Raw genomic sequence first — 17,361 nt, 5'->3', positions numbered from 1 at the left:
CCGTGGCTTTACAAATGTTTTACTTCACCCTCATGTGATTCTGCTTTGTGTTCTCTGCTATTTAAAGACCACTTCAAATATATCAGTTAGATCTATTTTTTCAGATATAACTCCTAAGATTTAGTCCTGTTCTAGTCCTCATGAATCATTGAAAGACAGTAAATATTTCAGCGTGCAGTTTCCTAAAGCAGGCACAAGTCTTTACTCTCCACGCCTTCCTGAGCCTGGGGAGGAACCCTGTTGATTGTTGTTTGCAGTACACCTCACAAGTCTCTTTTAACATTTTCAGTCACAATTTACAAGGCCACCCAGAAATAATATTCTGAACATCCCTGCTGGGTCTTTTTAATGAAGGAGCAATGAGAAAGGCTTGACTGCACCATCAACAGCCTCCTGTTTGTTTGCGAGCAAGAACTATATCAAATTTATAAGATCGGTTTCAAAAATCATCATAAAATTCAGGCATTCTGTTATCTTGTGCCAGATTGCCCTCTCAATGAGTTGAACCTGTCTTATAAGTGTATTTCTCAAAGAACAAGGAGTTTATTATAATTCAAAATACATAAATTATATTGCTTAAAAATAGCTCCTTATGCATTGGTCCCCATTTTCCCAACTCAGCATTATAATGATCCAGCATTGTGGTACATATTGGTCAGCTGAGCAAGTTTCTCACTCTGTTTCTCTTGAAATGTTCCTTTTTTTTTTTCTTCAGAAAGTGTGCTACCCCATTCCCAAAACTTATGAAACAGTGGCTTCTGTGTTGGTGTGTTAACACTTCAGTCAGCGGTGATTAGAGTAATCATCCAGGATTGTACTTGTTCGGTACTACAGTAAGGGGGTCTGTGGTTTCACCCAAGTCCAGCATTTGGACTGTAGTTATGGAAGCTGTGACTGCTCCAGCTTCTATTTGTAATGTTGGAGTTTTTTTGTACAATGTCTGATGGAAGTTCTGTAAAATCTTGCTTTAGAAAAAGGCCGTGCATGCTCAGGACTTCATGCACATACTGCATTACCATAGAATCACAGAATGCTTTGGGTTGGAAGAGACCTTTACTGGTCATCTGATTCAGCCTTTCTGCAGGAGCAGGGGCATCTTCAACTCAATCAGGTTGCTTAGAGTCCCATCCAACCTGACCCTGATTGTTTCCAGAGGTGGAGCCTATACCACCTCTCTAGGCAACCTGTTCCAATGTTTCACCTCCCTCATTGTAAAGAATGTCTTCCTTATAGCCAGTCTAAATCACCCTCCCTTAGATTAAAACCGTAACTACTTGTCTTGTCACAACAGGCCTTGTTAAAAAGTCTGTCTGCATCCTTCCTATAGGCCTCGTTTCAGTACTGGGAGACTGCTCTAAGGTCTCCCTGGAGCGTTCTTTTCTCCAGGCTAAACAACCCCAGCTCTCTCAGCTTGTCCTTGTGTGGGAGGTGCTCCAGCCCTTAGATCATCTTCATGGCCTTCTCTGGACCCATTTCAACAGCTCCGTGTCCTTCCTGAGTCGAGAGCCTCAAAGCTGGACACAGGACTCCAAGTGATATCTCACCACAGTTGAGTAGAGTGGGCAAGGTGCATTTAAATCAGATTTGTGGGTGAGATGAATTTTGCCCACCTACCACATGCCTGCTGCCCAGATGTTTCAGGAGTTGGTGGGGTTGACTTCCACGTGGTTGAGTTCTCAGAGCTCAGGTACAGCTTGTGCAAAATGAGTTGCCAGGTTTACCGGAGCAGGTGAATGAGTTGCACTTGGCAGGATGTGCAGTAATTGTGTTTTCACAAATCCCGTTTGTCTGAGAAAGCAGGTGGGATACTGAAAAGTGGCATAATTTGGGTAAATCTCCAGATTTGGCCTTCAAGTGTCTACACTTAAAGAACAGTTTGACTGATTAAAGTCCAGAAAGGAAGTAGTGTTGTGTAAAATATGCACTCATATGGTAAAAGAACACAGAGCTGGAAGTACAAGTTGCTTTCCTTCTACTTGGTCTGGATGTCAGATGCAATGAAAGGCTTTTAGCTCTAAAAGCCCCTTTAAAGGAAATGAGGAGCATTGAATTTTTCCAATGAAAGAGGAGTTTATTGAATTTTCTTGGTGTTTTCTTTCTGAGAATCCACAGATCTGATCTAACATTTATGAGCCCTTTTGTACAACTGTTGAGCAGTTAAGGTTGTTAGTAAACTGAGCAAAGATAAACCTTTGGGATTTCTTTTATGGATGTGAGGGGAAATATGGGAATCGTTTGGATCTGTATTTTCATGGCACATCAGTCATATCTCTCTTGGCTGTGTTCCGTATTGAAAGCAATATTGTTGCGTTTGAGTGCAAGTATTCCTTGATGTACCTGTAAAGGCAACATGTTAATGAAAAGTCGCCTTCTCTGGTTCTAAGAGAAGTGGCTTTACGTTAGTCAAGAAAGCATCTTTCCTGCAGGTAATTAGCCTGTCTTTAAATAAAGCTATCTTGTCTTGCTTGGCACAGTTTTGAGACTGTATACAAAAATGTTCCCCTTGCCTGAAAAAGATGGTCCCTGGGATGTTCATAGAAGCATAGAATGGTTTTAGTTGGAAACAACTTTTAAGGTCAAGTCCAAGCATCAGTCCAGCCCTGATAAATCTGTCACTAGATCATGTCCTCAAGTACAACATCTACTTATCTTTTAAATACCTCCAGGGATGGTGATTCAACTATCTCCTGGGGCAGCCTGACAACTCTTTCAGTAAAGAAATTCCTCCTAATATCCAACCTAAATCTCCACTGGTACATCTTGAGGCTGTTTTTCCCCTGTCCTGCTACTGGCTACCAGGGAGAAGAGCTCAACCCCCACCTCCCTATAACCTCCTTTTAGGCAGTTGTAGAGAGTGATGAGGTCTCCACACTGCTAACGATATTGTCAGAGGTGGGAGTGAAAAGAGGTGGAAGTGCAGAGGTACCATTCTGCCTTCTTTTATTTAGATTCCCAGAGGAGCTACTGCCTGCTTGTGTAGCACTTGTGGAGTGGCTGTTGACCACAGGACTGCTGTGGGTTTAACGCAGCTATTGGTCATGGACTGTTGTTTATCCAGTGCCCTTTCCTCCATGGAGAGCACACCAGCCTTTCTGATTTATCTTCTCCTTCCACTTGTGCCCTTCACATCCTGTTCATGGTTTGCTGCCAGCAGCCCCAGGATGACAAACAGGCATATGAACTCCTCTGTGAGCATGCAAAGAGGACTTTTTCAGTGTTAGGCATGTTCTGATGTGTCTCCTCAAGTGGGAGGATGTGCGGGTTGGCACTGAATTTACCCAAAGCCCTGCAGCCTGTCAGTACCTGAATTAGCTTTGTCTGCTTTTACTTTCTTCTTTGTTTATGAAATTCCCGGCTCATTTATGTGTCCTATTCCAAATGAATACATACTCTGACTTCTTTTCATCGGTCCGTTTGTTTTTTTGCACTATTTATTTCCTATATCAGGAGCGCAGGAGAGTGTGTTTGGATTATTACTGGTTTTTATATAATCTTGCCTTAAAAATCATGTAGAATTGTTCCTAAAGAACCTTTTTCCTAAAGAAAAAGGATAATGGCATTTTAGAAGTGCAGGATCTTTAGTCCTGATGGATGAAGGGGTCCCATTGGGATGGAGGAGTGAAACCAAGTAGTAGGAGAAAGTGCAAATACAGCCTCCATTGAGAAATCCTCTCAGCGATGTCAGTTGGTATCTTTTTACAGAATGCAGGCTGTTCATGCTATTTTTTATTTCTTCAACTTGCTATTAGAACATTTGCATACATTATTATGCAGTGGATGGAAAGAATAGTCAGTGTGCGTTACAGAATTGCAGTAACAGCTGAAAGGAGCAAGAACAGGGATCCTGTTATTTTATATGCTCTGTCTATGTGCGATATGTGAGTACAAAATAGTAATCTCCTGTATACATTTAGGCCTTTAACTTCACATCTGTGATCTAGTTTGCTCTCACATGTCTGGGTTAAAAAGAACATGAGTAAAAGTCTAGTTGAATTCCTTGTCAGCATGGTGTGAAACATCATATACCAGCCTGATCTCAGGTGGAAGAAGATCTCTGTGTGGGTACAGTAAAGGTAGGAGGCATCATCATTCATCTCTGATGTCAAGAAAGCTGAGAATTAAAAGATCCCATGAAATCTTTAATGTATGACTGCCCCTTAGAGGACATTTGATGTCGTCCAGCTGCCCTAATTGCAACTTGCTTATTCCAGCCAGTGTTGTTAAAAACGAAGCCCGTTTTGCATATATGAAACTCCCTTCCAATTTAAAGCCATTAGCCCTCATCTTATCACTACATACCTGTGTTAAAAGTCCCTCCCCAGCTTTCCTGTAGATCCCTTCAGGCCACTGTAAGGTCTCTGCAGAGCCTTCTCCAGGTTGAACAACCCCAAGTCTCTCAGCCTGCCTTGTAGCAAAGGTGCTCCAGCTGTCCAATAATTGCTTTTAGAAGCAAGAACATTATTCTTCATCATTAATGACTTTGTCCAGATGACTTCTGTCACTGTGGTGGCTTCTGAAATCTTTGCAGTTGTGACTAAAAGCTTGCCTTCCCTTTTAGGCACCTTGTAAGTTCAGGAGTAAGCAAAGACCCTACTTGTGGAGTCCTAACTTGCAACGTAGACAAGGGCCTTTCAGCATGGGGACTGACTGGAGCTGGAGTTACTCTTGTGTCAGCTCACTGATTTAAACCGCCGTGTCTTGTTTCGTTTTTGAACAGGATTTTGCAACCCAAGATACAGGGTTTTTTTTACATCAGTGTTAACTCCTTTATTGATATTGTGTTGTTCTTTTGAGGAGTTCTCTGACTGCCAGTGATTTCTCTCTTGGTCAGGTACGACTGGGAAAGCATCATCTCCACCACCCGTAATAGACACGAGACAGATGAGCGAGAAGCTGGAGACGATACTGTATCAACTCCGTCAGGTAACTCGAGAGAGGGATGAGCTGCGTAAGCGACTTGCACTTTCATCTCCTGGATCAACTTTTGATGACTGCAGGTAAAAATAAAGGAAATTTAATTTAGTCCTTGGTAGCATTTTCAAGCATCCCAACTTGTGGTTGCCTATAAAGAAGTAAGGATACTGTCATTTGCATATGGTGCTTGTAACCCATCTGCAACCTGGTGATGTGAATGTATGGAGCTGACCATGTTCAGGTTTCAGAGCTGCCTGTTGAATGTTTCTGCTTTCTTCAGCAGTTTTGCAATGGGAATGAGGGGAGTAGAGCTCTTCTCTGGGTAGAGAGAAGAGAGCAAACTAGTTGTTTGGGCTTCCTGTGTTATGTTGTGGGAAGAGAAAGACAACAGCAGCTGAAGCATTTGCTGTTTTGAAGGCAGGAGAGAAGAAAGGGAAGTATCTCTGAATACCTGGCTGGAGGACAGAAATTAGGAGATGAAAAAATCTCACCTATTTCTCTGCTTCTACACAGGGGTTTGGACTTCTGTTGAAGGGGGAGTAGGTGTGTTTTAGGAGATAGGCTTTCTTTTTTTCCCTTGTATTGGGTGACTGTGTAGCATTAACGTGGTAAGAGTAGGGAAATCCCCTCCACTGAGAAGTTATGAGTGGTGCCAAATTAAAAGAATGTGTGTTCAAAGTCAGTTCATGGCCAGCAGCCTTGCGAAGCTCATTCTGATTTGAGGGTTGAGGAATTGTGAGAAAGATGGTACTTGAGGAGAGTATGGGTTAATTGACAATGAGGGTTTTATTGGGTAGGAAGCAGAACTGCTTCCTACAAACAAAACTGGTTTGTTTTAGGGGGTTAAAGATCTGCTGATATTTATTCATGTAACGTTGGGCATGCTGAGCAGGTACTTTTTGCTTGCTGTAAAAACATGTAAGAGAGATTTTTTTGAACCTTGAAAGAAATTTGTCACTGATGCTGACATAAGAGTGAGGAACGTATTTTCTTAGAGGTGTTGTCATGACAGACCTTCTCTGAGCTCCAGTGCTCGATTTGTTCTCTTTTGTGTCTCTTCCTTCATCAGCTCCAGCTGTGGTTAATTAAACTTTTTGTCCTTATAACATAAGGTTGAGATTTGAACCAGTGAGCTGGAATGGAAAGAATCTGAGCTTTTTATTCAGTCATCTTAATGCCCCTTCCCCTCCCTGAAGAGTTCTGAGAGCTCCTTAAGAGCACTGTGTCCCATCTAAGGGTCTCCAAGCATTATGGGGGCAGGAGAGGAAAGGGCTGTCAAATATCAACATCTTTTGCATAGCTTCCAGTTACTTATTTATACAGAGGGATTTCTTATTTGCAGTCACTAGAGCTTAGGCCTTGAGGATTTTATAGCTTACAGTGATGTTCGCCCTAATCCAGGATGCTATTAATAAAGTTCTGATGAGCTGTCCTCTGTACTGCCTTAATATTTTCTCCTTTAATTGTCAAACCAATCTTCTGCTGCCAGTGTAGGATTTGAATGTTATGGGAAATAGAAATGTTTACAGGTTAAAGAGCAACTTATCAACATAAACATTGCATTTGGGCAGTGTCCAGGCATTGTATGTTAGATATGGGATGCTGCCTTCCAAACAATTAAGAGTGGGAAATGAAAGAAGATTAGTAGTTGACATTCTTTTTCCTCCACTATAAAAGCAACTGCTCCCCATCCACAGACACATCTATGATGTCTGAAGGCTTGCTGGTGCTTTTACTCTGTTTTGCTTGCTTTCCTCATCTAAAACCAATCTTTAGCCTTCCAAAGACCAGGCACAGCAAACTGTTATGCTGAAGTGTGGAAGCTGGAAGATCATTGTTCAGATGGTGGCTTTTACAACCCAGAAAGGGCTTTTGCTTTCCTGGCTGTGCTTGTAGCTTTAACCATGGTTGTACTGCACATAGGTGCTGTAGAGGCAAATCTTGACACGTCATGAAGGCGTAGCAAAACAATTGCAGCTTGCAACACATTTGTAGGCTGTGCTGTGCTGTCTGTGAAGGCTGACAGTTGCCAAGCGGAGTGGTGTTTTCCACAGCGAGTATTGACTAAATCTGGAGCGGTGGCAGAGGAGCCAGAGAAGCAGATTGTGATGGGCTGAATCAAATGAACATGTGTCATCCTGCTGGACAGGACTAGGATTGCTCATGCTGTGCTTGTCACTTGACAGTGACTGTGTATGTGCATGTGTGTTGGTGGCAAAGATCATAGAATCGTAGAAATGAAGGTTGGAAAAGACCTCTAAGCTCGTCCAGTTCAACTGTCAGCCCAGCCCCACCATGCCTACTAAACCATGTCCCAAAGTGCTACGTTTTCCCACTTTTTTAACATCTCTGGGGATGGAGACTCCACCACTTCCCTGGGCAGCCTCTTGCAATGCAACCCCCAATAAGCAATTTTCACTAAGCTGAACAAGATGAAAGCTGAAGTCAGAGTCCCATCAAAACATGAACTGACTAACAATGATTAGGTCCTGCATGTGTGGTCCTTGCACACAATACCTTTATTTATTAGAAAAATCATAAATCATGCGAGAAACTAACTCAGCAGGACTGTGCCTTCGTGTTATGAAGCACAGTGCCTCTAAAGGAGACTCTGAACTCTATACGGTCACAAAATTTTTTTACCACTGAATTAACTCATTTCAAACCAAAGCTGCTGACAACTGTCCTTGAGGCATCTCCTGGGTGTCAATTCCACAGGCAAGGGAGAAGAGAAGAAGAAAACAGTTGCTTTCTGGTGTAACTCTGTTCATTCTCGTACCAGATTTGCACTGTTGCTGCACAGATACCTGCTTCTCCCTCCCACCTCACTCTCCCAAGTGGCTTCGCTGTCCGCGCGGCCTGAGAAGCCATCAGAATTCTCTTTGCTCACACAAAACCAGCAACATGGGTTCTGGAACTGAAATGCAGCTGGCAGTTGGATCACATGGAAATGGTTTCACACTGCAGCAGTGGTGAGAGCTGTTAAAAAAAAAGAAAGAAATGCCAGCCACATCTTATTCACGTACTTCCAGGGAGTGCGTGTATGATACAAAGGTGCTTTTTAATACCCCGGTTGCATTTGGGTTGCTGAGTAGTAAGGCCTTCAGTTCTAGTTCCTCACTTTTTCCAAAGAGGTGCTCCTGGGGAAAACAAAACCGAAGAAACCCTTCCTTGACAGATAGACTTTAGCAACAATTAAAAGCAAAACTCATATGAAGTAACCAAATACTCAGGTCACAGCTACAGAGGTGTCTTTCAGGCATTTGTTAACTCACTGCTTAAAGGTGCCAAAAGCAGCAGTGTGTTATTTCTACAGTGCCACAGACATTACCACAACCAATGTATGGTTATACTTTTAAAATACAACCCTAGACAGCATAACTAAAACTCTGTTTGCAGTGTTCACACCCTTGACAGAATCACTAAAAGCCCAAGTCTTGATTTTAATTAGACTTCAGGGTGAAACTACTGAAAGTAGGCACCATCTGCCCACCAGTCATTAAAATGACAACGTTAATTGAAGCACAGTTTAACTCTCAGTCGAAGCATTAAGCTTGAGACCCATTAACACATGTACAGATTAAGCCTGTAATCATAAATTAATATTCATGCAAAATATTTCAGTGTATGAATTTTTAGTTTTAAAGGAGAACTCTTAGGTCAGTCTCAAAACTACACTGAGAACTTGTTCTACAAGTCTTAACACGAGTTGTCTATTTCATAAAATTAAAATCCTGTTAGTCTACCTGCACAATGAGGAAGGAACAACAATGCCACCAGTAATATAGAATCATAGAAATTGTTAAGGTTGGCAAAGGCCTCTAAGCTCATCCAGTGCAACCCAACTGTGTTCAGTTTTGGGCGCCTCATTATAAGAAAGACATTGAAGTCATGGAGTGTGTCCAGAGAAGAGCGATGAAGCTGGTAAAGGGGCTGGAGAACAAGTCTCATGAGGAGTGGCTGAGGGATTTGGGCTTATTTAGCCTTGAAAAGAGGAGGCTGAGGGGAGACCTTATTGCTCTCTACAGCTACCTGAAAGGAGGTTGCAGAGAGGTGGGTATTGGTCTCTTCTCCCAAGTGATAGGTGATAGAACAAGAGGGTATTGTGTCAAGCTGCATCAGGGCAAGTTTAGATGGAACGTTAGGAAAAATTTCTTCACAGAAAGGGTTGTCAGGCTTTGGAACAGGCTGCCCAGGGAGGTGGTTGAGTCACCATCCCTGGAGGTATTTAAAAGGCGAGTAGATGAGGTACTGGGGGCCATGATTTAGTAGTAGACAGGTACAGTTGGAGTTGATGATCTCAAAGGTCTTTGCCAACCTAATGATTCTAGGATTCATTTATAGTAGTTTAAAATAAAATGGTAACACTCAAAGAGATTTGTAATTCACCAGAATGACTTGGTCAAATGAGTGAAATTCAATGTTCTGTGTGTCGGACCAGTCAGATTCTGCTGGCACAGATCCATGTGTTTGGTGTTCCTTCGAAATTCTTTCTCTTAGCCCCACCTCTTGATTTTCTTTCAGAGCTGTAGACAAGGTTCTTCAGCTTCTGCCTTGATGAGAGTGTTAGAATTGTGGAATGGTTTGGGTCAGAAGGGACTTGAAAGCCCATCCAGCTTGGCCTATGGACCATCCATGACTTCTCTAGGCAACCTGTGCCAGTGCCTCACCACCCTCACAGTATAACATTTGTTCCTAAAGTCTCATCTCAATCTCCGCTCTTTTTCATTCTCTTCAGTAGCTGATGTTTGACTTGATGTTCTTTCCATGCTAGGCCTAGTCCAAAACCAAATCACGATTATGAAAGACTGAAGATTCAGTGCATGAAGGCCATGTCAGACCTGCAGTCTCTGCAGAATCAACATACCAAAACGCTAAAAAGGTGTGAAGAAGCAGCAAAAGAAGCAGATTTTTATCAGTAAGTATTAGTTGAGCTGTACAAAGTAAGAGTTTACTGGTCTGTGCTCTTTCATAAACTATTGGAACATGATAATCAATTCTTTTCCTCTGTTTTTCCACTTTAATCACAATATTAATGTTTGCATGCCTCAGATAAAGCATTTCTGGCCTATTTGAAATGACAACATATGGAGTGCTTGTTTTATTTTGAAGGATTGGAGAAAGAAATCGATGGTGTCCTGGGGGACACTGCCATGGGAAGCCTGGTTACTGACTTGCGGTTACAATCCAAGAGCTTTACAGCTAGCCCAGAGAGCAGAACACAATTTTAGAGAAGGTCACTTGTTACTGTTTTTTACCGGACTGTGATAGCTCCCACGCTGACTTGTGTAAGCTTTAACGCAGGCTTAGAGCAATTGTGAGCATTTGTGAAAGTGCAATAAAATAAGAAAATCTTGGTGAATATTTCTAGCGTGAGTTTCTGTTTAAAAATCAGTCACTTATGCAAGCAGGAACAGGTTTTGTTCATTTGAAAGGAAGGCAGGTAAGAAAGAGAAATGTAGATAACTTCTTGGTTTAAAGTTTTTCACTTATGTCTGCATGATGAAGAATGACTGGTATTTAATGACAGCATTTGTTTGCACTGCTGGTTCTTATGTGGTAAGTTAACCCACAACTCTTTAAAGATGGGCATCAGTTCCTTGTGTTCTTTTTCTAAAACCTGAAAACAGCATTAAAGGCTGTCAGCAGGGACAGATGTAGCAGGTTGTGTGGTGTCTTTAAAGAGAGCTTTATTCCTTGGTTCATTTGAGGATTTCCAAGCACATGAATTTGCTGGTGAGTTCTGTGGAAAGCATCAGTGTTCTGCACATTGTGGATGGATCCTTTTGAGACCTGAATTGCCTATGTCCATCCAGTACTGTTGTGAAATACTTGTGTTCTTTATCCTAAAAAATTAGTGTTTTGCTCACCTTATTTCAGAGCTCTGTAGTGCCTAAAACCACACTGTTTTGCACTGTTTATTTCAGTATTTTTATGACAGTATAAAAGGATTCACCTCTCCTATCAGCAGGAAAACTCTTGCGTTTTAAAAGATGAAGGGAGTGATTGAAATATTCAAGTATTTGAATAACAGAGAAACATTCCTAGGTGAGCAAAAGTTCTGCCAACTGATGTGTAGATACAAATACAAGCTTTTGCATTTGCAGTTAATACAGATGGATTCTCATTATCTGGTCATGCGAAAGTATAGCAAACTTTAATTGATTTAGAGGTAATTCTTGTTATTGTAAGAACTTACTTAGTTGGATTTGAATAATTTGATTTTCTACTTAAAACTTCAGGGAGGCTGAAACTCCCTGTTGGAATTTAGGTGCCCAAAACATGACAGCACATGTTGAAATCTCTGTATGGAGTCCCTGTGAGTAACGTTCAAGGTAAAGAAAGAAATCAGGTAGAAAACACTATTGGAATGTTACTTTATCCTGCAGTAATTCTTAAACTACCACACTTTAAAAAGCAAATGAACAAAAAAGGTTAGCATTTTGAAGAATTGATAATATCCAGCTAAATCAGAATAATAGGTAACATAAATAACCTTTATGTAAAGATTATGGGTGTTTAATTTTGTGAATGTAATTTGTCAATGGCTTTTATTTAGCCGACTGTCGTAATTTTAAGGAAGACTTCTTTTTTAGATGCTTTGGGTAGTTGTGTGCCAGGAGTGTTGATATTTCACTTCATAAGGAGGAATACAAAGTATCTTAAAATGTAAATTGTTTCTGTTCATTGTTGTGTTTTGTAGCACTCTTTATAAATATGGACTTCAAACACTTTAGAAGCAGATGTGAGAGTTCAGTTTGGATCATTCTGTTTCAACAACAAAAATAATTATCAGAATTGAAGTGTCACTCTTTGTAGTCAAATACATTTGATTATGTTTTTTTCTCCTTTCTTTTCTGCTCTTGCTTTGAAGTGCTACCTGGAATTATATGAATAATAGCCCCATCATGCGGCTCTCACTTGTTTAATTTTTAAGTATTTGTAGAATCATAGAATCACAGAGTGGTTTGGGTTGGAAGGGATCTCAAAGCCTATCCAGTTCCAACTCCCCTGCCATGGGCAGGGCCACCTCCCACTGGATCAGGTTGCTCATAAGCCCTGTCCAACCTGGCCTTGAAAATACTCCAGGGATGGGGCAGCCACCACTTTTCTGGGCCCTTGTGCCTATTTTCCTACCTATGGCCCTGTTTGTTTCTAATTTTTTCGTGGTGCTTGAAATACTCAGATATGGAGAACTGAGTTAGCTTGACCTGCTTTCTTGGTAGGGAACTCATGCTTGAAATTAGTTGGTCCACAACTTCGTCTTGGTAAGTTGGCCTAATGTACACTTTTTATGTGCCATGACAGTACGTTGCACAGTCGGCTGCTGAGTGACCAGTCCCAACTGAAGGAGGACATGGATACCTTGAAGAGGAAAAACACGCAGCTGGTGCGAGAACATAATCATCTCCAGCAGTCCTGTGAGGAGATGAAGAGACTTCATGATGAGGATCAGAAAGAGATAACAGACCTACGCAGTCAGCAGCAGCAGGTAGGCTACAACTTGAACTGTATGCACTAAAAGAGTTCACGAATTGTTCCTCTGATAAATAAGTCACTAAAATCACATGTGCCGTGTTGCTGCTTTTTGTGTCATAGAATTGTAGAGTGGTTTGGGTTGGAAGGGACCTTAAAGCTCGTCCAGTTCCACCCCCACCCCCCGCCATGGGCAGGGACACCTCCCACTGGACCAGGTGGCTCAAAGCCCCACCCAACCTGGCCTTGAAAACCTCTAGGGATGGGGCATCCACCAGTTCTCTGGGCAACCTGGGCCAGTGCCTCACCACCCCCAAAAGGAAAACATTTCTTCCTAAGATCTCATCTCAGTCTGCCCTCTTTCAGTTGAAAACCATAACTCCTTATCTTGTCACTACAATCCTTTCCATACATTGTCCTATGGAACAGCTTGAGCATTGAGTTGGGACAGTGCAGTAACCTATGGAATGGTTAAATGGAATATCTCAGTTAGCTGTGCATGGGCTGGTTCACAGGGCAAACGGGCAAGTCAAACATGAGGCTTCAGAAGCGAAACCTATGCAAACAAAAATTGTTTGTTAGGGTAGGGAGGCAAAGGTCAAAGCAAGCTGGATGCAGTGAACAACATGTTAGGAGGGACAGAGGAGTGAGGATTTCTGTTTCCTTCTGATCCCTGCCTCTAATGTTATCTTGAGAGTTCTACTGTGAAATCATTTATGGGCCTGGTGCAGATGATGGCCAAAGTTTTGTGTAGCAGAAATGGTTTGACCTGGGCAAATTAATTGTTCCCTGCCTGGCTTTCCCAGTCTGCAAAGCAGGGCTGTAAAACTCCAACATAAAGTTGTTGTATTTTGAGGTTGTGTCCTGGAGTTGGAAATTCCCTGGCAGCCCAGGAGGAGGTTGGTGTAACATTGTCAATCGGTATTTAAAGAAATTCAGGCTGGTGTTGACATCACACTTGAACTTCTAAGTAAACTGTGTGTGTAACTCGCAAAAAGTTGTGTGACTCCATTTCCTAGCATGCCAGAGTGAATCATGGCACCTCAAAGGGGCACCAAGGGTCCTGTCTTGTCTGTGTCATTTCTCATCTGAATTAGTCTGACTCTGTGTTGATCCCTGACATTTCCTCATCAGGCTGTAGCATAACACATCGTCTCAGTGGCCTCAGAGAGCAAAACCGTCTGATGGGGGTTACTCTTCATGTGGGATCGCCATGGGTTTGCTGTGCGACAGCTGAGCAGTTTTAAGTTTCTGCTGCTCGTGTATGGAGGTCCTTGTTGCCACGGCTGTCTTCCTCGGTCCAGCTAGGACTATTTACTTCTTGTCAGCCTGGGATTTCAAAGTGGAGACCTTTGTTACTCTACTTCCCGTACATGGCGTTCCTGGTGTCCTCCTCAAATGTCTGTCCACAAGTTCGTGTGGAATTCCGTAACGTCCTTTTCTTTAATAATTTAATGTGTTTTAAGCAAAAAGATACTCCATACATGTTTTAGGCAAGAGAAGTGGTTTATTTCCCTTTAGGTTCTCAAATACTTGGTTCTCTTGTTACCTGCTGCCTGGGGGCAGTGCTATTGTAGTGCATTTTCTTTCTGTCCCCCTTCCTTTTGGTCTGCAGGCAGGTATCCAGGTTCTTCCACGTTCAGGAACTGGACTTTACTCTGAATAGACACAAAAGAAGATGAGCAGCCAATTTGTGCACTGGGGTGGTTTCTATAGGTTTGGTTTCAACAAGCTTACGTTTTCTGTCTTTTTCTCCTTGGAAGTTTTCAGTACTTTTTATTTTCAGACAGTTAGGGACATACATGAAGATTAGGGTAATGTGAAGATTCCATAAATTCCTGGCACCTGTCTATGTTGAGCACTCCTGTTTCTTTCCACTGCTACATCATGGCCGAACTTCAATTTAAAAGGCAAAACCAGGAAAAAATGAGTGTAGCATTAAAGAAAAAAAGGTGGAGGGGGAATAAAAAGGTAAAGCATCATTTCAGGCAATTTTCGTTGCCTTTTGAGAAGGAAGAACAAGATTTGCTGAAGCTCATTAGGAGCTTTCTGTTGTTACCAGTCATTTACCACCAACATTAGTATTTACTACAAGATGTCAATAGAGATTAGTTTGAAACCAAGATTCAGGTCAGACTTTGTGTTTGAATAGATTTTTCTCTTTCTGTTCATATTTTATGAACAGCTTTTGGGAAACAAACTCCTGTGGACAGTTCTCAGCTGAAATATTCTATGAATGTTAATGTATATGCCTGCACGTATAATGTATTTAGGGTTGATTTTATTCTCTTGCATTCTATTCATTTTGTTCGTGGAGGATAGGGGCAGCCTGTCAGGAGTGCCACCTCGTGTTCATTTCGTGAATTACAACTGTTGTCTGGGTCATTTAACATTTCCTCTCGCTAAAACTGGAAAATATCGTAGAATCATAGAATGGTTTGGGCTGGAAGAGACCTTAAAGCCCATCCAGTTCCACCTCCCTGCCATGGACACCTCCCACTGGATCGGGTTGCTCGAAGCCCCATCCAGCCTGGCTTTGAATGCCTTAAGGGATGAGGCAGCTGCAACTTCTCTGGGCAACCTGGGACAGTACCTCAAAGGAAAAAAATTCTTTGTAGAGTTTAATCTAAATCTCTCACCTGGTTTAATAGCCGTTAGGAGAGAGAGATTTTCATGAACTCGTGCCCTCTAAGTTGTGATAAAGCGTGTTTTTTACCTACTTGACATTAAGCAGATGTAGTAATACTTAGAGTAATAATAATGATTAGAAGAGGCCCATTGTTTCTTTAGTCATTAAAAAGAAGGATTATGAAAATTGCTTAATAATTTTTTTCTAATATTGCTTCTTATGTATTTTTTAACTTGCATTTATTGGACTGATTACAAACTAAGTTTATTAATACAGTTTATGGCATTTTTTTAGGTTATGAAGCAAAATGGATCATCAGAGATACTAAATAAGCTTTATGATACAGCAATGGACAAGCTGGAGGGTGTGAAGAAGGATTATGACGCCCTGAGGAAACGGTACAATGAGAAGATCGCAAGTCACAACACAGACCTGAGCCGGCTGGAGCAGGCTGAGGAGGAGAACAGACGCCTGCAGAAGCAGATTGACATGTTAATGAAGCAGAGGGACACAGCAATACATTTTCAGCAGCAATATTCCTCCTCTCTTAGAAGGTATAATTGCATTTTGATATTCTGTCAGATATTCTGTGAAAGCAGTAACAAATCTAACGTAGCATGCATCAAGAACGGCATTGCCAGCTGGTGGAGGGAGATTTATTTATGGTTCTGTGTATTCCAATTTCATACAATCATAGAATGGTTTGGATTGGAAGGTACCTTAAAGCCCATCCAGTTCCAGCCCCCTGCCATGGGCAGGGACACGTCTCACTGGATCAGGTTGCTCAAAGCCTCATCCATCCTGGCCTTGAACGCCTCCAGAGAGGGGGCAGGCTGTGCCAACGCCTCACTATCCTCATTGTGAAGAATTTCTTTCTAATGTCCAATCCGAAACTTTCCCCTTCCAATTTAAAGCCATTCCCCCTTGTCCTATCACTGTTGGCCCTTGTAAAAAGTCCCCCCTCAGCTTTCCTCTGAAGGCCCCTATAAGGTCTCCCTGGAGTCTTCTCTGCATTTCTTCAATTTCTGCATTTGTTTCCTTTCTTCCCCCGTACCTGAGTCTGTGTGCTGGGAGAAGGAGTTAACCTCTAAGATAAGTAGAGCTCAATGCAATAAAGTGAAGCCTGTGCTATTAAATAATGTCAGTGTTCTGCATTCCATTTAGAATGTTTTGATAGAAATTTACTTTTAGTAATTAAGCTAATTCTGAACTTTCTAACAATCTTTTTTCTAAAGAGGTTCTCTAATATTCCTAAAGCAATAATTAGATCATCTTTTATTTTGCAGCACTGAGAGCATATTGTCTAAGAATTCCTCACAGTTGTGTTTGACCAGTGGATACACTTGGTAATCTAGCCAAATCCTGATTGTATGAAAAAAGGAAACAAGAAACAAGCATCTCACCAGTGTTTCTGCTTGGTTTTAGATTTGAATCGGTACAGCAGGAACTCAGCAATGCCACAACCCAAAACAAAGAGCTGCAGAGAGAGATGGAGCGGTTGCAGTCAGAGGTGACAAGGTTTAAAACAATGCAACTGAAAGCGACAAAGGACGCAGAAAAATACAAGGAAGAAAGGGATTCAGTTTTCAATGAATACCGCCTCATAATGAGTGAGCGAGATCAAGTAATTAAAGAGGTAGATAAGCTTCAAACAGAGCTAGAGCTGGCAGAGTCCAAACTAAAGAACACTTCTTCGGAGAAGAGAGTGGCCAGTGAAGAAATGGAGGCTTTAAGACAGGTACTGACCTGTTGTTTCTGCAGAGGAGGAAAGTGGTAAATGTTGATGTTGAAATCAGAAATGTGTGATCAATTGATGGAAAATAGGAATGCACTGCAAAGAGGGAATTCCATGCTGATATTTTGGCTTGGAATTTTGCTCTTAACTTGACTTAATTTTCTTCTTCTGGTTGTAGATCCTTCCTTTACTGAGTTAGTCCTCTCTGCCTTTTCAAGTAATGCCCTCTGTAACAATATAGTTCTAAATATTTACTCTTTTCAACTTCTAACATCTACAGGATGTTAACATCTACCACTGGATGCCGTCTACTCTGACTTAAGATGGTACATGATAAAGTAGTCTCAGATACTTCTGTGAAGCCTGTGCTGACATGCATGTTCTTACTCATCTGCCTTCCTTCTGCCTTTATGTTAAAAAGGATAATTTTAAGAGTTTTCACTAGAACTCAGGCATGCCTTAAAGCATGAGAAACCAGAACGGTGTAGTTTTTAGCAGTCTGTTCTTGAAATGCTTTTATCACATCCACTTTATAATGATGCCATTAAGATTTCCAAACCGTAATTTGCTGCTCAGTTCCATTTCAGCTGATGTGTGTTCACTGGAC

General features: G+C 41.7%; 1 protein-coding gene across 6 annotated transcripts in view; it reads left to right on the top strand.

The window, feature by feature from the left end:
- Positions 1–17,361, top strand: part of DLG5 (discs large MAGUK scaffold protein 5) — an 89,999-nt gene that overhangs the window by 33,169 nt on the left and 39,469 nt on the right. For all 6 annotated transcript variants that reach the window (XM_054071153.1, XM_054071148.1, XM_054071149.1 and 3 more), the window contains 5 exons: positions 4,832–4,997; positions 9,689–9,832; positions 12,223–12,406; positions 15,314–15,573; positions 16,445–16,757. In XM_054071153.1, the coding sequence (XP_053927128.1) occupies positions 4,832–4,997; positions 9,689–9,832; positions 12,223–12,406; positions 15,314–15,573; positions 16,445–16,757 (1,067 nt within the window). The remainder of the gene's footprint in view (positions 1–4,831; positions 4,998–9,688; positions 9,833–12,222; positions 12,407–15,313; positions 15,574–16,444; positions 16,758–17,361) is intronic.

Source organism: Cuculus canorus, chromosome 7 (genome assembly GCF_017976375.1).
Source record: "Cuculus canorus isolate bCucCan1 chromosome 7, bCucCan1.pri, whole genome shotgun sequence".
NCBI lineage: Eukaryota > Metazoa > Chordata > Aves > Cuculiformes > Cuculidae > Cuculus > Cuculus canorus.
The sequence above is the reverse complement of the archived record's forward strand: the minus strand, read 5'-3'. Positions and strand labels throughout refer to the sequence as shown.